General features: G+C 36.1%; 1 protein-coding gene across 7 annotated transcripts in view; it reads left to right on the forward strand.

Annotated features, from left to right (window-relative positions):
* The window catches only part of fgfr1a (fibroblast growth factor receptor 1a), a 136,380-nt gene extending 114,160 nt beyond the window's left edge, over nucleotides 1–22,220 (forward strand). For all 7 annotated transcript variants that reach the window (XM_039768563.1, XM_039768565.1, XM_039768559.1 and 4 more), the window contains 9 exons: nucleotides 2,967–3,112; nucleotides 3,824–3,945; nucleotides 4,648–4,758; nucleotides 7,215–7,405; nucleotides 9,559–9,681; nucleotides 17,541–17,611; nucleotides 19,650–19,787; nucleotides 19,883–19,988; nucleotides 21,216–22,220. In XM_039768563.1, the coding sequence (XP_039624497.1) occupies nucleotides 2,967–3,112; nucleotides 3,824–3,945; nucleotides 4,648–4,758; nucleotides 7,215–7,405; nucleotides 9,559–9,681; nucleotides 17,541–17,611; nucleotides 19,650–19,787; nucleotides 19,883–19,988; nucleotides 21,216–21,392 (1,185 nt within the window). In that variant the 3' untranslated portion in view covers nucleotides 21,393–22,220. The remainder of the gene's footprint in view (nucleotides 1–2,966; nucleotides 3,113–3,823; nucleotides 3,946–4,647; nucleotides 4,759–7,214; nucleotides 7,406–9,558; nucleotides 9,682–17,540; nucleotides 17,612–19,649; nucleotides 19,788–19,882; nucleotides 19,989–21,215) is intronic.
* The last annotated feature ends 244 nt before the right edge of the window (nucleotides 22,221–22,464 follow it).

The following is a 22,464-nucleotide window of genomic DNA, read 5'->3' on the forward strand; positions in this document are numbered from 1 at the left end:
TGTCTCGCAACTTTTGCCTGACTTTTTACATACTGATGGTGGCAGCCTCCTGAAGACCTGGATTGCTTAACATGTTGATATGTTATACCCAATGGCATGGCAAAAAAAAGGCAAAAGATTTCTGACAAAATGACAGGGTGACAGATGCAAATTACTATGAGAAAATATACATTCGCAGTAACCCCAGACGCCACCTGTCTAGCCCTACTCACTAGTGTGCATTAAATTTAGATATTATAATAAATATTATACAGATATCAAATTTTCCTCATTCCACAGCTGGGTCAATAAAATATTAAGTAAGCTGCACAAAGTCATTAGCAACTAAACTCATATGGACAAATGTTTTCACACACATTTAATGAAATTTATTTTTCATTGCTTAATTCCTGCAGATAGCAAATCATGTTTTTCTGATGCACATTTTGGTTTGGCAGGAGATGCTTAAACACAGCTCAGATAGTTGAGCTCCATTCATTCAGTCTAAAAGCAGTGAAAGCCTGCTCCGAATGTTTGAATTTCCTGTCTGTCTTACTGTATGACACTGGTCATATAAAATTTGCTGATCTGCCTGTACCATATGCAGCTGTGTTTAAGTCAACGGGCCTCAGTTATAGTGCCATTGGTTGATCGGATGTATCATAAGTACTAAGTACTTTTTATATTCTATCTAATAAATGAGCAAGAAAGATTGTCTGACCCAATGTCCATCACAACGCAGTCACCATATGAGAGGAGGAGTAAATATCCAAAAGCTACAGTTTCAGTGATTAATAAAAAAAAATAAATAAATAGGTGCATTAACATGACTTAAAAATTAAGGAAAACCCTGAAACAGTAAATTATAATTTAATTCGGAAAAAAATAATATATCGAGGTTGTGAGAAATGTGGCAAAACAGTCATGTCATCCACAAATAGTCAAGGCTATTGTTCTAACCAGAATCTGAAAGCGAGAAGAAGTTCTCATTCTATGTATACCTATAATTTCCAATTAACTCCCTTTTCGAATTCAAACGACTTCAATTTCCAGTACGTTGTGCAATTGTAATGCCCATAAGTAAAGCGCAGTCACTTAGTTACTGGAGTTTACCTCAAAGAACCATGCCTTTCACATGTCCAGCTATATGTCGCCTATTCCAGAGTAGATCAGGAAAGAATTTATATGTTCTTGCTCCTAATAGCGAAACGAAAAACTTTGTGTATCATAAGGCACTCTAAATGATTCGTAGCAACTATGATGGTATTCATTAATAATGTCAGTTTAACTTTTGAACAATATTTGAATAATAAATAAACCCCCCCTCCTCTCTTCAAATGATGTGGGGTTGTCAAGAAATTGAAAAAGGTAAGACCGGATCCCTAGGCCACAAAGGCTGAGAAACAATTCTTTAAGTTAAACGCTGTAATCCAATGAGACAATGAAATTATCAAAAAGAACTGGATGGGTAGGGGGTGTAGCAGTTGGTACCTTTGACATGCCGTGTTTGTCGATTCTCATATTTAAACTTTGTGAATGCTGATGAAATTGTCTGAAGCAGCACACTGGATGATGGGAATTGTAGTCCCTATTTCAGCATTTGCACAAAGTTACAGATAAGATGAACGGGATTCTAGTATATACTAAATACATTTCCTACTGAATCAGCGGCACAAAATTAACTATGCCCACAGCTTCAATGCCTGGCAAGCACTTTCTAAACGCGTCTCCTTTGATCTTTGACAATCTTTACTCCTTTCACTTTGCTTTTTCAGAGGCCTGTATTTGCATAAACTGCTATGACCCATTTCACCATGCGATGGCTGTCAGTGCCATGGCAAAATGGGGATCGCCGAGCATTAGGATGGTCCCCCTTACTAGAGCAATATTAACAACAAATATCAAAAACTAGAAAAACACGTGATAGCTAATTTTGTTTTTACTGCAGTGTCCACAAATTCCAATCAAACATTCATAAATATTGATATTGAAATGTCCTTTCTTAGTGGATATGTACTGTCCTTGATGTACCATCCTACTAAATTTCATCTTTTTAGCTTTTTTATATATTTCAGTTGTGGCATAAAAGCCTCTTGTGATTTTTGATTTTACTTATGACAAGACTGTTTTATTTGCTTAAGAGAAATAGTTTTTTTGTAAAAAAAATATGAAAGAAATGCAGTTAAACAAAATCTTCAGTATGAAGACAAGTACAGTATACAGAACCAGAAAAAACAAAAAGCTACTTTTATAGCATCATATTTGGATTCTCTTGGATAAAGTCTAAATACAGCATCCATATTTTGCTAAAACCTGTTGCAGGCAGCAATTAAGCTAGAGATCTTTTCATTTGTAAACCTGTAGTTTAGCGGAGAACATTTTCACAGGCTCTTAAAATTCATCTGGCACATAATCACAAGGCACAACTTAAAAGTAATATTATTTTAACATCCAGAAAAACCTTTTACTTGCTGTTATAAGCATCCACTAAATGAAATTTCGCTAGCCATGAATGAAATTTTGCCTATTCTTTGTTGTCCTGTGCTACCCTGCTGGAGTACTCAATGATGCCCCACTCTTACAGCAGAATACACCATGTCCTTATGTGTTTCACCCCTTGCACATTAATTCAAATCCAACATATAACCTGTGTACAATACAATCAATCAATTTATGCTGCATAGTTTATTATTCGCTCCCTATCACTGCACAGCTTGAAATTCCCCAATACTGAAAATGTGTTCAGTTGAAGACAGATGAACATATCTTCTTTGCACCCAATAAATGTACATTTTTTCCCAAGATGCAACACTATTGCACATGTCGCAGATTACACTCCCTTTCTTTGCTTGACTCTTCCATTGGCAGTAGGTGAAGCCTAGCCCCACTGAGTTTTTGGAACCCCAGAAATGCAGTTCATTTCTTTTTTCCCCCCATTTTCATGTGGGCTGTAGTCTTTATCTGCCTTTGTATTGGTGTACTTTTAGGTGTCGGTTGAATCCAGCTCATCTCTGCACTCTGGCGTCATGCTTGTCAGACCATCTCGCCTGTCCTCCAGTGGCACTCCCATGCTTCCAGGAGTGTCCGAGTATGAACTACCAGAGGATCCACGTTGGGAATTTCCACGTGACAGGTAAATGCAAGTCTGCCACATGGATTTAAGATGTGTTGTTGGGTGATAGGGGTACACTGTGAGAAGCCTTTCCATTTTAATATTAAAAAGCAGTGATATTTCTAGTGGAGTTTTGATGCACATTTGTTGTCCTTCATTTCTTCTTACCCGCATGATTGTAAATAAAGGTCCCATATTCACAAGTTTTAGGTTAAGTCTCGTGGTATCTCGGTCCTTGTATGTCTTGGGCATATGGTTATTTGATTATTAGGAATTCCCTGTACTTTTCGTTTGTTGGTTCAAACTGAATGTATTGGGCTGGTCGTTGGTGCAGGGTTGGCGCAGAAGTGGGACTGCAAAAACGGGATAACGTGCAATCTTCAAATAGTTTCATTTCTGTACTGGTTTGTGAGGTATGAGGCAGCAGTAACCAGTGAGCCACCTTGCATGCAAAATCTACTTATTATCGGAAATGGATCCACGGCTCTAATTTTGGACTTTGTACTTTTGTTGAGTTTTATTGTGGGGAGGCTTGGACAACTTTTTAATTAATGATTGATTTCATAGAATGATTTGTGTGCACCGCAGTATTTTGTAAATACTTTAATATACTCCCACTTTAACTTTTTGAGAAGACCTAACATAATGTATTGTTTATGATGGGTCATCAAATGAAATTTAAAGGAAATATTTGTTATTTTTATGATTTAAATTTGATTGTAAAATCTGCAGGTTAGTGCTTGGTAAACCACTAGGAGAAGGCTGTTTTGGTCAAGTGGTCATGGGTGAGGCAATGGGTCTGGACAAGGACAAACCCAACCGTGTGACAAAGGTGGCTGTCAAGATGTTAAAATGTAAGTACTCAAAAGCTTTTTCGGGGGAATTTAGCACTTATTTCTGTGTAAACTTTTTACTTTCACTTTCAAGGATTTGACAGGCAGGGTGGCATAGTCGTTAAGGCTTTAAACCCTGAACTACTGACAGCATGACCATGGGCAAGCCACTTCACTTGCCTTTGCTCCAATTGGGGAAAAAATAAAGAAATGTAACCAATTGTGTCTCAGATGTTGCATGTTTCTTTGGATAAATGTGTCAGTCATAGAACTAAATGTAATAATCATTGTGCAACACTTGTTATACTGTATATACTATACAGAGTTTATTACCATGATTAACTCACTTCACTGATTGATGTCTGTATGTGGTCAGTCGGAGATAATGTGATTGGGAGTTCTGCAGTACTTGGCCGATTGTCATTTACCTCTGTGGTTTGTGTATTTCGTGAAGAATATAGGAATGGTAAATGGGGAGAGAAAACACCTGAGATAAACTGGAAAATAAATTGCACCAATTATGTGGGAGGTGTTGATGAGTCTTAGACAAGGGGGAATTCATTGTTGTAATTCTCAAAACAGTAGCTTTGTCCAGCTAGTTGGAATTTAGCCCTCATTCTCTACCCCAACACGGTGAAATGTCACTTGTATTTAGCTACAGATTTGACCTGAAAACGTTTTATTCTAATATAGCCATAAGACCTCCTCTATTTTGCTTTCCAGCTGATGCCACTGAAAAAGACCTATCAGACCTGATCTCTGAGATGGAAATGATGAAAATTATTGGGAAACATAAAAACATTATTAACTTACTAGGTGCTTGTACCCAAGATGGTAAGTAGGCAGTGCTGGTAATCCAGCCCCAGTTTGTTTAAAGAAAAAGCTTTCAGTAGTAGGTGTACTCTTTTCAAACCTGAATTATAGATTTAAATGTATTTGCCCGTTACAATTGTAATGGTGATTAGATAGTGAAACGGGTCTGTTCTTCCTCACCGGGACCTTTTGTCTTTGTGCTGGTGTGCCTCATGTTGGGCAGCAGTAGGCCTTTTCTGATGTATAAGGGGAAAAAAAGTTGTTAATTGTCCTGCCATCCTCCTCCTGAAGTCTTTTTCCATGCATACATTTATTTTGACTCAAATGTAAAAAACACATTTGCATACAAAAGTAACCTGTTTGAAGTGTCCTTCAATTATCATAAAATGTAAAAATAAAACTTAACTTAAACCTTAACTTTTATGGGAATATCATAAAGTGACTCATAAATCAAGGCCTTACCTAAATTTGAGTGTTGGTGAAACAAAAATATTTCAGCATTTATTCAGTGGTCAAATTCATTTTATTTTGTTTTTCCTACTTCTTTATACCCTAGAAATGATTCAGGAATTAGTGTAATTTTTTTTCTCCAAATTATCAATATGGTGGTTTTTGGTTTCTAATTAAAATTTGCTGTTAAATGTAAATATAACAGAAAATGTAATACTAGGAGTGCTGCAATCAATTAAGTACAGTAATTGAGTATTCTACCGATTATTCCAGCGAGTAAACGGATACAAAATACTTTTGTTTTTTTAAGAGCTAACTTTTGCTTTATTAATAAAGTAAATAAGACATCTCTCTTAAAATTAACACTTGATTGATTTCTTTTTAGAAAAACATTTTTATTGCTTAAATTACATAAAATGAAATTTTGTGAAAACTAAACCCATTTAGTGCATTTAAGTGCCATATTACATTTTGCGTTTTAAAGAAAACATTGTCTGAAACATAAACAAATAAATGCAAAAATAATATTAATTACAAAGTACTTTTAAAAAAAAAAAAAAAAAACAAAAATCCAAAGTATACATATATCCTAAATCTAAGGCATAAATCAATAATAATTTTAATACACAAAAATTGTCTTTAATTTGTACAACTTTCAGAACTATAAGTTTCAACCTAACTACAGATCAGGTATAATGCAAGCTTTTGCGGTCGTCTTGGAAGGCTTCCTGGTATTTGTAGGAAGTCAAAAAAAAAAAAAAGTTCTAGCAGGAGTGTGTCTCCTGGATGAGATGAATATGGTGCGTGTTTGTGTGCGCAAGCATTTTAAGGAGCATATGGTGGTTGCAATGAAGAAACGTGAGCATATCAACATGCTCAGAACTGAGGCCTGGTCTGTGCTTTGAGGCAGTGGTTCCTGCTGCAGAAGAGAGTCTCTGATGGTGTGAATGTTTCTTTGCCAGCGTTGGATAATGTGCTACACTTATCTCTTTCTGCATTTTGCAATCTGTGCCATCAAATCACGTCATGTATTCACAGCATATGCGTGTTGTGTGATACTATAATCATTTCAGTGAAAAACACACAGCTCTCTGAGGTGTAGTTATATGGATTAAACAAAGCTTCAATGAGAAGAATTTCTTTCAATTTTAAGTAATCAAACTACTCAAGGAATCGTTTCAGGTCTATTTATTACTAATATAGTTAGAACATTGGTCTGCTTTTTTTTTTTTTTTTTTAATAAATATTAGGACCAGTTGTAGTACTTTGTATCCTATGTTTTAAAAGTAAGTTTTCACATGTGCACATTTTTAGGAGAGTTTGTCATTTTCATAATAAATATTTCATCAGATAAAAAAAATTCCTTCCATTCTGCCTTAACTGACGTTGACTGTAAAGTTGGCCAAAGATTTAGTAATGCTTTACGTAGCTAGTCCTTTGAAAATATACACATGTTAACAGACCTCTTAAATGTGAGCTTTTGGAACTGCTTGCCGCATTATAAAAAAGCCTGTAAGTGACATAATTAACATAGAGAAAATAAATACTCCAAGAATTCATCATATGCTAGTGCAGGGTAAGTGTGAATTATGGCAAAAGGATTTCTGCTTGACATATTTAAATAGCCTAATGTTTGATTTACCATTACTTAAGTATTAAGTAATACTTAAGAAATGATAAGATTATCATTTCTACGTTATTTACCTTCTTGTTCACGTATGTGCAAGTATTGTTGGTAGTACATTTACATAATAAAGTGAGTCTGTTGCAGAGGATGAGGTAATGTTGCTGCCCAACAAGCAAGCATGAAGTTTCCCTACTTAAAGAAATGCTCAATCAGATATGTAAAATGGTTACTAATACCTGTACATTAATCATAATTTGAAATGCTGCTTCATGAAACATTGTGAAAGGTTGACAATTTTTATGAATTGTAAACAATGTCCTGAACTCCATCTCTTCCACCTATAAAGCAGACTGGTGTTGGTCAGGCCTTCTAAAACATTTCTGCCTTCCTTCCTATACAGGCCCCTTATATGTTCTTGTGGAGTACGCATCAAAAGGAAACTTGCGTGAATTCTTACGTGCACGACGTCCCCCAGGAATGGAGTACTGCTACAACCCCAATCAGGTGCCAGAGGAGCAGATGTCTATCAAAGACCTTGTCTCTTGTGCATACCAGGTAGCACGTGGCATGGAGTACCTCGCCTCTAAAAAAGTAAGTTACCCTGTACCCATCAATGAATAAAGACTAACTGAATACTAGTATAGTATTGATCAAGATGAATTCTGGCTGATAAACTTAAGATACAGTTTTGGCGATGAAAGCTGTTAGTGATTTTTGTCTCTGCCACATTAATACTATTTATACACATATACATACACTTGGAGGCCCCCGTCCCCGCTCGCTTCCAGCCAGCCACTTCGCGTCTCTGTCACTCGCGTTGTGAAAAGGGGTCTGAACACACCCCAAGGAGAGACGGTCACTCCTTCAAAACCCGCTTTTAAACGGTGATACAATGGGAAGCAAATTTTTGGGGTTTTTTTTGGTTTTGTTTTTTTACCTCCTCTTTGCTCGATCAGCTGCTGGCTTGCTGCTGCTGACATGTCGCGTGATCTGCATCTCACACGGCACTTTGAACATTTAAAAGCTTGTACAGCAGCTGTCCTACTGTTTGAATTTTATTTCCAGCTCTGGGCATGAGTTCTGTGTTAAATCTTTTGGCACAAAGTCTCATCTCGCGGGATGTGAGTTCTTGATATTTTTTAGTTTATAATTTAAAAACTGAATAAGAATATTAAAATCTAACAACATCACATTAAAGTTTGATAAACTCTGAAAAGAATGATACCATATATATATATATATATATATATATATATATATATATATATGCGCTTTAAAATAAGCCCGATTTAAAGCATGACTAAAAAGTCACATAAAATCGTTGCACCAATTTCACTGTCATATAGTAAGGGGTGTTGAGGATCAGCTGGTATACTTGTTGAATATCTGGTACAAGCTCTCTGTTTTTCAGCATTTTGTTCATTGATTTTAGTAATGTGTTCAGTACTATTGAGCTGCATCAGATAATTAAGAAGTTAACTGAATTCATGGTAAATTCAATATGTATTCTGTGGTTGTACAGTTTTCAATTTAAGAGATGTCAACAGAATTGGTTTCATGTAGTCTTCTTCAGTGTTCATTTCTGATGAGAGACATATTTTGCATGGCTGCTCTGTGGAGTGCTTTGTCCTTAAATTTGGTCTGTAATTTTTAGAAGTATGCATCTTACAAGTAAAGTGATTCTGCAAAGCGTGATTGAAGAATTAGAAGACCCACTGGGGTCAAACATCTGTTGAACAGCTAACCTAACAAAGCTTCACAAAGTCCTTAATGTTTCTGGCTTTCTGCATTATGAATTTTGTTTTATCAATCCAGCAAGGCAGAGTCCTCCAATAGAAAAATGTGACAATTTTTTTTTTTTTTGTGTACCTACAGCAATAGCCTCTTTGATCGTAAATAGTAGGTAAACAAAAACTCAAGATAATGCAAATGAAGTTTATATGTGCATCACATGTCAGTGTGGGGTTTTTCTGTGAGCTTCTATGTATGATTTATTTCTCCTATTTTTATCTTTATTGTTTTATTTGTAATACACGTGACCATTGAGTTTGATGTTGTGGGATAATGAGTTTTACTTTCACCTTTACTGCATATTCACGATATGCAATCTGCTGCCTGCCTTGGGTTACAGGCCTGTAACTAGAATCTGACATTTTCACAGCCCAACATAAATAGTTTTATTTCATGGCATTCTGGTGAATACTAATAGGGAGTACAGCAGTACAGTATATCTGTGATGAACCTGCAAAGGTCTGAGCTGCAAATACAAGGTTAATGATTGTAATTAATGCTGGACCAGTGAAAGGGCCTGAGATTTGTGGTACGGTTTTATGAATGTGTGCTTCACCTTAATCAGTTGGATGTTCTCCTGCTGACTCACTTTATTTTAGAACCCCAGTTTAATGTCCCGTTATCTACGTTAAGCTTTCTATAGGGCTTAGTAATTCGGTGTTAGTCATCCTCACCTGGGGGATTTTTTGACATTTTTTAGGAGTACTCTGATCACTTTTAAAAATGACCTTATTTGCCTTTGGTGAAATTGTTACTACTATTTTTTTAGCTTTGATTGCAAAATGAAAGTTCTGTTAAATCATGTCCAATCAACACAGAAGTCTGAAAGCTTTCTGTTGCCTTCAGGCTGGATAATAACAGGCTGGTAACATCTGAAAGACAATGTTAATCTTTTCTTTTTCTCTCTCTCTCTCTCTCTCTCTCTCTCTGTTTTTTCCCATGACTCTCCTTAGTGTATTCATAGAGATCTGGCAGCACGGAATGTCTTAGTGACGGAGGAAAATGTAATGAAAATTGCAGATTTTGGTCTGGCTCGAGATATTCACCACATCGACTATTATAAGAAGACCACCAATGTAAGTATAACAAATCCTTTTGGCCTATGTTCCTTGATTCTTGATGTTTAAGCCAAATCTGTAAGCTCCTGTTTTACTACTTTTTTTTTTCTTTAGGAAGGACCCTTTTGTCCTGTGTATCGGGCCAGAAATGAGCCATTTTGTTTTTCTTTTCCAATTAGATTTTTCTTTAATAACAAAACTCATTAACAAAACACAGTCCAGTTTATATTCAAAGAAAAAAGGCATGTACAGTTAAATGTTCCAAAGACAACTCTGCATTCAAACCCCATAAGACACCATCTGGTCCTATCTAAAGTGGTTCTTCATAAAGAATGAGTCAACAAATGAAGAGGTTCAGTACAGTCCTGGCATTCTTTCTTTTCAATTTCATTAATGAATTCTTACAGCATTCTGCAACGTTGAACTACTTTACAATTTTTTTTCATTTGGAAATAGTGGGGAAATTCTGTGCTGAGTTGTCGAAGGTGAATTTAACTACTTCCAGTTGAGCAGAACTGGTCTTCATGCAGATAGTTAGTTAGGTATAGGATATTACATGTGATATTGTTCCATAGCACAATGTTATCCCATTGGGTATTACTACAAATACTGCAGTTAAAGCTTTAAGAGTGACTTCATATGCAGGGCTATCTAGGAAACGTATGAAAACATCAAAGTGATGTTGACTGCAGGACATTTGTAAAACACAACACGACCGAGTGATGCGGTTGCTTGATGACATCACTCAAGTGTTGTGCCTTATTCTGGGTACATTTTAGCCTAAATACATGTGAACGATGAACAATTATCAGCTGAGTTATGGTATGTTCACTCCATACTGGACTAGATTATATGTTGTGAATGGCTTCCATTCAAGATATTCTAAATAAAAGATCCCTTTTTCCATCATGCATCATTCCTAAACATACTTAAAGAGTAAAGTCTTTGAAATGTATTGATAGATTCTCCAGAGATGCTATCTGTGTTTTTAGTCAGACTAGGCAGTATCCCATCGGGGATACATGTACAGTAGATGAAAGTTGGTGGGATACTGGGTTGAATACTCTTGGCTCCTAACTTTTTAATTTATAAATGGAAAAAGAAATGCACTGTTGGAAGAATGAATCTGAAACATAACAGACCAGAGACGCAAATACATCATCAATAGACACAACTTAAAGATGGCACAATGCTTAGCGAGTTCAATACTATAGATCGACTAGTGAATAGGTTACCAAAGCCTGAAATAAGTTATGACATATATGGGAAGCAGATATGAGCTTCTCTTCCTTTTAGAATGTATCCTACTCTAGTTCTGTATCTTTTATAAATAATTAGCAAAATACCTGTGCTTCGCAGAGGAGAAGTAGTGTGTTAAAGAAGTTATGAAAAAGAAAAGGAAACATTTTAAAAATAATGTAACATGATTGTCAATGTAATTGTTTTGTCACTGTTATGAGTGTTGCTGTCATCAAGGATTTGATTATCATTATTTCTTTCAATCAGGTTCGTATTTGTAGGATGTGTTGTGTTCAAGTTACATTCCGTGTTTGTCAATCGTTATAAAGATGACAGATTTCATTCATCGAAGTGTTCACTACTCGTGAATCTAAGATATTTAACAGGCATTCCCGGTATTAACTTGTGGATTTGCCTGCGAGTATTTAGCAACAGCGTCTCTATGAAGTTGTGGATTTGCCTGCGAGTATTTAGCAGCAGCATGTCTATTAACTTGTGTATTTGCCTGCGAGTAGTTAGCGACAGCGTGTCTATTTTTCTGCAAATATTTGGCAGGAGCGTCACGAAGTTGTTTCCATCTAGCTGCATCAGAAAATGTACCACGACGTCTGACACGCCTCCTTTTTACTGTTTTCTCATAGCTTGGATTGGTGGACGGCCTTATATGGGCAGGCAGTCAATTGCGTGGGAGGCGTGGGGATGGGGAACACAATATAGGCAGGTAGCCAACTACGTGGGAGGCGTGGGGTTGGGGGACGCAACTCCGCCTCACACGGTGACCGAGCTGCAGGCTATGGACATATATATCTACGTAAGTAGGATTCAGTTATGACCGTTATGCGTAGAATTTCGAAATGAAACCTGCTTAACTTTTGTAAGTAACCTGTAAGGAATGAGTCTTCCAAATTTCAGCCTTCTGCCTACACGGGAAGTTGGAGAATTAGTGATGAGTGAGTGAGGGCTTTGCCTTTTATTAGTATAGATGAATCTCTGGATTGCTGGTAAGTTGACAGTAATTAAAGTTTACAAGACAGTTTGCACTCAGCAGAGCATACAGAGAGACTTTTGCACGACATTTCCTTTCCCCAGCTAACAAGCAGGTGTGGTTTTGTGGATTTCTGCCACTTCCCAGTGTTTTAGTGTACAAATGCTTGCAGCCCAGTAATACAACAGAAAGTTAGGTAGTGCCATGCCACATTCAGCTTTAGATCTCTGTAGAGTTGCCTTTTTGATGCATGGTCGTGTTGAATTCCAGTTGAATGAGGTTACAGTTGAGCCTAACTTCTTAGAAGAGGATTTGTTAATATATGAGCCACCCTCTTATGAGTTATGTCTGCTGAATCTTTGTTTTGCTGCTATGAAATGTAACCAGTTATTTTTGAATACTTTGAAACGCAGTGAACATTAATGTGAGTTTGAGCTTACTATTTACTGCAATAGTCTGCTTCTTCATCTATGGTAGGCAGTTTTCCACTCACATTTATTCTGTGCTGTTTATTCAGATGTTTCAAAAAAAATTTTTGAATTTCCATCTGGAAATTTTTAACATTCTTTTAAAACGTATAAGCTTTAATTTACAAAATTCATTGCAGGGGTAGAACTGGGTGTGTTATGTTCCAGCTTTGTGGGGGGGGGGTCTTTTTAAAAAATATTTTGATATCATTGCAAAAAAGTGTTTTTTTTTTTTATTTATTTTATTTTAGCTTCTAGTTGTAAAACATTTTTTTCTTATGTGAATTAAATTATATATTTATTAATGCTTGTCGGAGGAAGGAGGTAAGACTAGTCTTGGCTGTTTGTATAGTGAAATTGCTTTTTGAGTATTAAAAATGAGATGACATGTTGTCCTAAAACAAAAAAATCAGATTTACATTAGGGTCTTATTTGTACCACTTTAGCATCTTCTATAGGGAGAATATGAAAGTTATAAAGCAGTTATTTAAAATGCATGGAATCCACTTGAATTTCTAAGAATAATAAATAATAGCAGATAATGTTCTCTCTTTTAATTAAAATCCACTGTGGGCCAGCTGCCAATGACTCTGCACCAAACTATGTCAAGTGATCACAGTATTAAAAGTGTGAATGTATATTGTACCGTATATTTAGATATATATTATGTATAATAGTCATATGCAGCAAAGGTTTGTTGTCATCGCTAGCAATATAAAAATCAAATCTATTGAGCGTGTTAATCTTTGACTTTGCAGTTTGAACTTGTGTATCTTTTGTCATTTAATTTCCCAAATTGATCAAGACTGAGGTCTTACTACAGTCTCACTTTTAATGTTTTGCTTACAACATATACACAATTGTTGGATACTCTTTTAAAGTTTCTATACTACTCACTCATCTGATTTTTTTTTTTTTTTATATATAAACTTCTACAATTTCCACATGGTTGTCTTGACAGGTCAGGTTGTACACATGGGTGTAGCTTTAGCCATTTTATTTACTCTGGTGTGTAAAAAGTTTCTTGGCTCTCTAAACTCCTTAGTTTCAGATTCACAGAATTATTTTAATAAGCTTTATTTATTTTGGTAAGGTTTAGATGTATTTTATTAAACATCACATTAAACCCTTGGAGTTCACTTTACAACAGGGTTTTGAATAGAATGTTTAAAGCTCTGTTTTTTGTTGATATAATGTAATAATCCTAAGTCAGACTTCCCCTAAATTCATTTATTTTTTCGTTTGTGTAATTGTGAGTTATTGAACTTTTTCCCTAAATCTGAATGACACTTGGGACCATTATTAGCTAGAAACCTATTCATTGAGAGCAAAATTGTTCGTATATGTGTGCATACAAAGATTTTTAAAATCACAGCTTTATGCAGGAAAAGGCACACTTGACACATCACATTTTTTCCAGTGGTTTTTCTGCACTAGAAGGAATCCGATTCAAATGTGGATAATTGCCAGATTGTAAAACACAAACTACTTCAAAGACCCTACAGCGCATCATCATTATTATCACCTCCATTGTTAGCATCATAACTACTTTTCTCTTCAGCTACCTGAGAGAAGGGACATTTAATTTTGTATCTTCAGGGAAAGTGGGGTTGGGAGCATACATTGCAGAACGGAAATACTGTACTTCAGAATTGAAAATGGGCATTATGTCATTACGAAAGCTCTTAAAACAGTGAAAAGTGTTGTACTGATATTTGGGGTATCTACTACATTACCCATACAGTATTTCTTACTCCTGTGGTAATGCTTCTAAAATAGCACTGATCAGTGGCACACTACCTGAGTGGCATACATGCATCTTGATGAGCAATGGTTGAAAATGGAAGTGACAACACATACACAACTTGCAGTGGTGGGTGAATTAATGTGACACGGCACAGAATAAATCACTGTCTCCGTTGAGTAATGTAGTATTAATGCACATTGTTCGATGTTCGTGTATTTGTATGCATGGTATGTTTAGTCTGTCTTTACATCTATCATGCAAATCCTATAGCTTTCATAAAGCACTTGATACTCTTGTTCAGTTGTGTCCATGAAATGCTTTCATTGTCATGAGCTAAGCAGCAGAAACGCATCATCTCAGTAATTTACACTTGTTCTTTCATCACCTTCTTATAAATGTTAAGTGGCCCACTCATTGCATACGCTAACCTGCTGGTTGATAAGCAGCTCCATAATATATGTAATCGGATTGGAATCTGTGTAGTGCTTTAGCTAATCTGTGGAGAAAGGTACTGCATACAAAAGTAAGTTAAGCAACTGCATTCACTCTAGTTTAAGTAGGGTCTCCTTTTGGCAGGTATATGTTGTAGACAAGAAAAAACACAGTTCGTAATGGTATACTAATAACACAGATGTGTTATTTCTGAAGCTAGCCTGATAATTCTCATTTTTGGATGTTCTGCAATGTAATTCTGTGTCTCTTATGATACCGGGGGCATTCTAGATAGCTTTCTCCAGTTCATGTATAGAGAGCTATGTGGTTTTTAACTATGATAATGCCCAATTTCTCTTAACGTCTTTACTAGTATTGTGTAATTCACACAGTTGTTTACACATTTATAAAAGTAACTTTTTAAACTGAAGTTCAGTTGAAAGATTTTGATGTATTAATAAAAGTACTTTTTTTTTTTTTTTAAAGAAATGGCGGTCAAAATTTTGCAATGATTATTCCAAGGAACTGTAAATATTATACTGCGCCTAAAGGCTCCCAACTATTGCTGTCTTATTGACATGATTGGCTTAATCTATGAGGATTGCATGGCAGCAATTCTACATCTGATACCTCCAGCAGAGTATGTAATTACAGCCATGGACTGCTTTAATAAAGGATGTTGTCTGATGGGCAAGAACAGAGATGGGACAAATTACAGAAGAAGAATGTATGCCAGGAGCAGGAATGTCATGATATGTGATCACTGCATTAGCTTAGTGTTATGAGAATCTAAACCAAAAGATTATGGGAAATCTTAGGAACCTAATAAAAGACTTTTGTAATGTATAAACAACAGTATTACAGATTATGAAATACTATAAATAAAAATAACACAGAGGCTCCATCTAAATAAAGTACCGTAGTTTGAAATAGAAAGCAAATCTTTTTTTTCCATGTTTTTGTATATCGGGATACAAGTAACTAGTCATCTAGTCCTCACTAAGTTCCTAAAAAATTAGACAAACACGATTTTGGTCTGCTCTCCTGTTTACTGAACTGCTGCAGTTCATTGACGTTTGAGGGAATTCTTTAATGCAGTGTTCTCTTTAGGTCCATCCACAGCACATCCGTGTGGCTGAAGTGTTGAATTTGACTTTATCATTAGAAAACCTTGATTCGTTTCTTTTTCAGCCAGTCAACCTTGCATTAGGCTGATTGTCCTGCTTCATGGTATCGTCTGCGCCAAACTTCAACTGTCCAGCAGATGACCTCACATTTTCCTTTACCATACTTGTATAAAGGAGTTCCCAGTGGCATTTGTGAATGTGAAGCATTTACATCCTATAGTTATAAGCTGACCTCAGATCATGATCTCCACCAGTGCTTGATCTCTAGTATATGTTCTATATGCTGTCTCCAACTGAACTTTGGTTTTAATCTACCCAGAGGATTATTATTCCAGAAAGACATATTTTTGTTTGGGGGGAGTTGGAAGGGCTGACTTACTGTTGACTTACCTTTCATAAATTAACCATAAACTTTCCTAATAGTTAAGTCATAAACTGTACCGTTTCCCATGTTGAATGATGTCTCTAGATCACGGTTTCGTAGAATCGGGGTTCTTTTCTATTGTATCTATATTGTCAGGTGGTCTACAATTTATTGGGACACCCTGTGCTAATAATATTAGCAATTATCTTGAATGCACACCATTCCTCTAAATGCTGAATTATGAATGTTTATTTAGGAAAGGCATCATAACCTTTTCTAGACTGATGACCAGCAATAATTGCTTGTCTGGGCTCAAACATGTCTTTTGTTGTTGGTATGATATTATCAAAGAACAGATTGATTCTTATTTAGCTACCAAAGGTTCTGATTATATACAGAGGGTGGTAATCCTCATAATCGGCTAGCCAAGTGCACTTGAGTATCAGCACTTGGTGCTAATTATCATCTTTTTATTTTCATACTGATGCAGTAAGCCCTTTTTCACACATCTGTAAGTTGGCTTTCTTTTTTGCTTGAATAAATTATCTTCCATGTGTTGTCACCTGAAATTATGCTTATTTTGTACTTTTTGAGGGATTAGTTCTTTATGTCGTATGTAAAATCATACAATTAAAATGCATACATGTGTATAGTGACGTGAAAAATCAAAGTATGCTTGGAATTGAGAGGGTAAGTTAGAATAAGATGTAGAATTCCCACAATTGTCTTTGGGGTGTATCTAGATTTTTTTTTTCCATTACTATTACTATACATTACTAATCCCTACTAATACATTATTTTTTCTAAACGATAACTACACAAATGAAGAAATAAATCTGAAAAAGAAAATCTTATGTAACATCATGAAGTGCTTCAGACATAAGACATTTAGCTGCCTTCTGGTGGAAAGGTTTAGCTGGCACATACCGGTCGTGATCTTTTTTTTTTTTTTCCCCCTGTCCAGCTCCAGTACACTCCCTCCCTCCCTCCCTCCCTCTACCTCTCCAGACTTCCAAAGTGTAGGATTTTATGTTTTCCTCTCTTGAGTGCTGACAGATCAGGGTGATGACTAATTGCACAAACAGAGACAAGTCAACAAAGTCTTTCCCCTTTCTCTACATTATTCATAGTAATTCTCTTTCTAGGGCCTGAGGGGACTAGGAAGCCTAATGAGAATGAAATATGTGCTTATATTTTACTTCCATCCCACAACAATTGTAAACGTCTTGTTACATAGTGTTTATGATGTTGCCTGGTAGGCAGTGTGATCTGGTAGATCAGATAAGTAAGTCTTTTTACATGCGTCTTGTTTTTTGTGACCCTCTTATCCGGACATTATTTATGCTACTGTGTTGGTTATTTTGTAATGGCTAATACAGATGTCAAACTTGGTTCCTATTTTACTCGGGTACATGGTTTATAATAATGTACTGTTTATTTATGAAGTAGTAATGAATGTTAGCCCAGATAAGCCTGAATTATTAATCGATTATCTTTTGTCTACCTCTCTTTCCAGGGACGACTGCCTGTAAAGTGGATGGCACCTGAAGCTTTGTTTGACAGAATATACACACACCAGAGTGATGTGTAAGTCTCCTTTTTCTGTACTGTCACTTGCTCCTAACATTTGCTTTAGGTGAAATTTCACTTCATTTTCAGTCCACCTTCACTAGCTACTGTGCCAAAGTGATGACCTGGAGAGACATGGCCATCCTGGCCCTTTCTGCTCATATCAAATTCCTAGACTGTCGGAGCTGTAAGGAGAGAGAATCCCTCCAGTGTATCTTAGGCCTGTAGCCCACCTTCCTCCCCAGTAGGCTATGCCTGGTACACGGCCTGAGAGAAGTGCCCAAGGGTGCATCCACACTACTAAATGTACTTGAAGTCATCGCCTTCTTGGAAAGCTCGAGCCTCGTTTTGGCCACTTGAAATTTCTCTGTTATTTAGGCCACAAGATAGAGCGCATTAAGATAGATAGGTATTGATAAAGATGTAGATGGCCCAGAAAGTTCAAAGCTGCACTAGGTCTGATACAACGTCCACAAAACTACTGCTACTCAGCTATTTTCATTTTTTGGTCAGTCTCGTGATTATTTCTATCCCCAATTTCTGATCAATATTTAGAGGTTCTACAGTCTCTTCTAGATGGCCCACCTTACCTAAGCAAGGCACATTTTTGCAGGAAACGGCCAAGACCTTTGATTTGGAGGGGTCTTTTTTTATTTTAAGTATTTACTGCATTGTGACTAACACCATGCCACAATAATGGTTAATAAGTGAACAATATTAATTTGAATTGAATTGTTTTTGGTGGTATGGGATACATTGTCTGTTTTGCTAGACACTAGGGTACGCTAGTGAGAAATGAAAACTAGAGCTGAATGTGCAAAAATGTAAGCGTCACTTGTGGTGTGCAACGAACTAAACCAATCGAGGTACCCTTGGCATAGTGTTGTCTGCTTCAAGCATATAACCATTTTGCTTTAAAGTATTACACCACTTTTAACCCTGGTTTCAGTGTTGCAGTATACGTCATGCTTTAGCCTCGTGTATGTGTGATATAAAAGTAAACACTATATTGATAGAAGAAAATCATTATATGCCTTACCTGTGTTATTTAATTCTGTTCAAAGCTGACATGATTTACAACTGGAGATGCTGATTGAATGTACAATTTCTTGCAGCAGCAGTCTTTTTATTTATATACATACATATATCTATATCTCTATATATCTCTCTATCTCTCTAGATATAGATATAGATATAGATAAATGTGGACGTAAATTAAATGAACATGAGGTTATGTTGTTCCTACATCTCTGACCATAAATTAGATGTTATTTGATGTGCCAATCTGAATTTAGTTTACTTTTTTCTCTGGTCATGCAATGTGAGTAGATTTTACAATGTATTGTTACATGTGCTTGGGAAAGGAAAGTATTTAAGAGCAATTAAGGAAGCAATGTTTAAAAGAAGCAAAACTATAAATAAAGTGTATACTTAAGTTTATGTTCTGTCCCGGAATTGCATCCCAGATATGGAAAGAGCTGCTGAATAACTTTAAGTCCATTATTCACTTGCTTTTCTGGTTCTTGTGTTAGGTCAAAAGATGTTGTATGTGTATTAAAGATACAGGCAGAGATTAAACTTCAAATATCACTTACCAGGAAAATCTTGATATATGCTACCATGAGCCTCCACTTTATTCACAAATTATGACACTTCATATTCAAAGCCTAAATGTACATTTATAATTTCACTCTGTTCAAATGAAACCCAGCTATATACAACTAATATGAATGAACGATAGACTTGTAGTTAGGTTATTGTGTGTGTATTGTGGGTAATATCTCAAAAAGAGATTCAAAATGTTCAGTTCACTTCTTGCATTAATGGTAGATAAAGGGACTTTCTCACAGTTTCATTTTTTAGCCCAATGCCTCAGTCACTAATTCTCCAAGTCTTATAATATGTTTAAATCAAAAGGAGCATTCATTTTTAAACATACCTGTGATTAACACCTGCCTATGGTGAATCATCTCTGGTGACAGAGCTTAAGCATATATATGGTACATATTGTGTTTAGAATGCTACTAATTCTTTGTTCTTTTGTTGCTTTTTCCAGTTGGTCATTTGGGGTATTACTATGGGAAATATTTACTCTGGGTGGCTCACCGTACCCAGGGGTCCCTGTTGAGGAGCTGTTCAAGCTTCTGAAGGAAGGCCATCGTATGGACAAGCCATCCACTTGCACAAATGAGCTGTAAGACAGTAATGAGCAATGCATATGTGTGAACAAGAGTGTGTTTTGAACTTGAGAATTAACATCCTTACACACTTTCATTTCTTCACCTTCAGATACATGATGATGAGAGACTGTTGGCATGCCAGCCCTTCACAGAGGCCCACATTTAAGCAGCTTGTAGAGGATCTTGACAGGATTCTGGCAATGTCTTCTAATCAGGTAAGAGTCTAGTTGCCAAGAATTTTTATTGTGAATGGAAACTGAATGTCAGAATGTCTGTTTATCCCAAATTTTAAACTGAGATACAGATGTGTTTTTTTCCACAAACACTTCATAATGATATTCGCTCTTTTTTTTTTTAAATGATGATAAAACAATTTGCTTTAAGTTCGAAGTCATTAGAAACAAATGCAGAAGAAAGTACAATATAGTTGCACCACTCTGATCTATGCTAGCATTTTCATGTGGTTTTTTTTTCCCTATTTTTTCCTCTACAAAGTCTCAGAGCATAGATAGTCTACCATTACTGGGCTCAAGATAGGAATCTAACCTAAATCTTGTATCGGGCCACCATACTCTGCACTGACCTAAACAAACGAGGGCCAGTTTAGAGTGGGCAGCATAATTAACAACAGCAACATTTATTTATATGGCATGTTTTCATACAAATGATGTAGCTTTACAAGATGAAGAAAGAAAATATTTAAAAATTAGGTAATACTGATTAACAAAGAATAAAGTAAGGTGAGATGGTCCGGGCGGACAGAAAAAATAAAACAAAAACTCCAGAGAGCTGGAGAAAAAAAAACAAAATCTGCAGGGGTTCCAAGGCTTCAAAAATTTCGATCACGGTTTTTGACGGATCTCGACGTTTTAGGGTCCCCTGATAGTGAAAACATTGATCTTACGATGATGGGTGTGTGTCAGTTTCTTGAGGATGAACGGCTGAATGGGAAAATACCAAACTCGAAACTAAAAGTCTCTTATGAGATGACTATGTGCTGATCTTTTTTTTTGAGCCAAATCGTGCGAGAGAAAGAGAGGCACTCTAGAGGAACCCTCAAATACTGTAATTCTGCAATTAATTAATGTATTTTTCTCATCAATTGCCATCATAATGACCTATTTTATGATCAGAATGTTAAGCATCAGAGTGGTAAATAATTATTGAGATGTTATAGAATAGTTCAGGTAGCTTTGTTTCTAGTGTGCAAGGCCTACTGATGCTCATGTCAGAATATTTTGTATTTCTATTCTTTATTTCGTAAAAGCTTCATATCCCTGGCAAAATGTCTTGCTGGTGAAACAATTAGAATAGGATCTTTCTGCTCTACTTGTGATGGTTGTCATTATGTACTGTAGATGTATGCAGTTTGCAGGCCATTACTGAGTATAGCTTATCATATTTTACATATAAATTGATCTTCTTACTCTCTGTTTCTGCAGGAATACCTGGACCTGTCAGTACCTCTTGATCAGTACTCCCCAACTTACACAGAAACGCGTAGCTCCACCTGTTCATCAGGAGAGGACTCTGTATTTTCTCACGATCCCACAGCAGAGGAACCCTGTCTATCCAAATGTCCCCAACAGCAGAATGGTGTTGGTTTCAAGAAACGCTAATTATTTTTTTCCTCCACTTCTTACTTGGGATAAGCTTTTGAATCTGGCACAGATTCCAGCCCAGTTTTTTCTTTAAGACTCTCTCTTATGTAAAAAGGAGCTTAATGGATATATAAACAATCTCAAGACAAATGTGGAATGAACATTAACATGAATGATGGAACCTGGTTTCCAGTTCAGAAAAGTGGATAAAGCAGTGTGGTGGTAGCCAGTCAGACTGAATTTGTGGCTGACCATCCCAGCTGGACCTTTCAGAGAGCTGGCACTTTCCTCTAGATTGTTGCAGGACATCTCTTTCTGATATCTTTGCTGGAGAATTCCATGCCTCAAAGGAGCTATAAGGATAATTGTCCATCTTGATCAGTTTTACTCCTTGTGCTTTATGAAGCCAGATACAAAACGTCAAGGAAACATCATCCCTGTCGACATTTTTATATTCCTTTTTTTATTATTTGATGCGTTAAGCACTGTGTTCCACAAACTGCAAGACTTTTTGTAAATACAACTAGAAATGTATAAATATGAATATATATTTACACTGTACTATTGTTTATTTTTCTGTACAAGTTATGTAACACTTTAATCCAGTTTTCTCTTACAGAATAATTGAAACTTCATTAGCATTATGCTAGTCTTGCATTGACTAGGAGCAGTCCAGTTACTTTTAAATTGGGTGACACAGACCAGTCACAATACAAGTGGTCTTGCTGATTTGCTCTGGGGGGTTTTCTCTCTGGCTTTGGCTTCGATTCAAGTTTATCTCATACACACTCATTGTATGGAGTTTCTCCCCCTTTGCTAGTCTTGACAATTACAAACACAAAGTTATTTGAATGTCTTGTCTTTTCTTCAAACGTGTAACATTTTCTTCTGTAGTGTTTTTAATCCATATCCTCCCACAAGTTCCTTGTTTCTTTACAGAGTTCAAATTACATTGAGCTAAATAGAAGTGATATCATTTAGTCTTTTTTTTTTTTTTTTGCTCTTACAATATGAAAAAAAAGCACAATTTCAAATTATTCCGTAGACAAGTTGGTTATTTAAATTGTGTTCTTCCAGCCTTCTTAATTGC

Source organism: Polypterus senegalus, chromosome 11 (genome assembly GCF_016835505.1).
Source record: "Polypterus senegalus isolate Bchr_013 chromosome 11, ASM1683550v1, whole genome shotgun sequence".
Taxonomy (NCBI): domain Eukaryota; kingdom Metazoa; phylum Chordata; class Cladistia; order Polypteriformes; family Polypteridae; genus Polypterus; species Polypterus senegalus.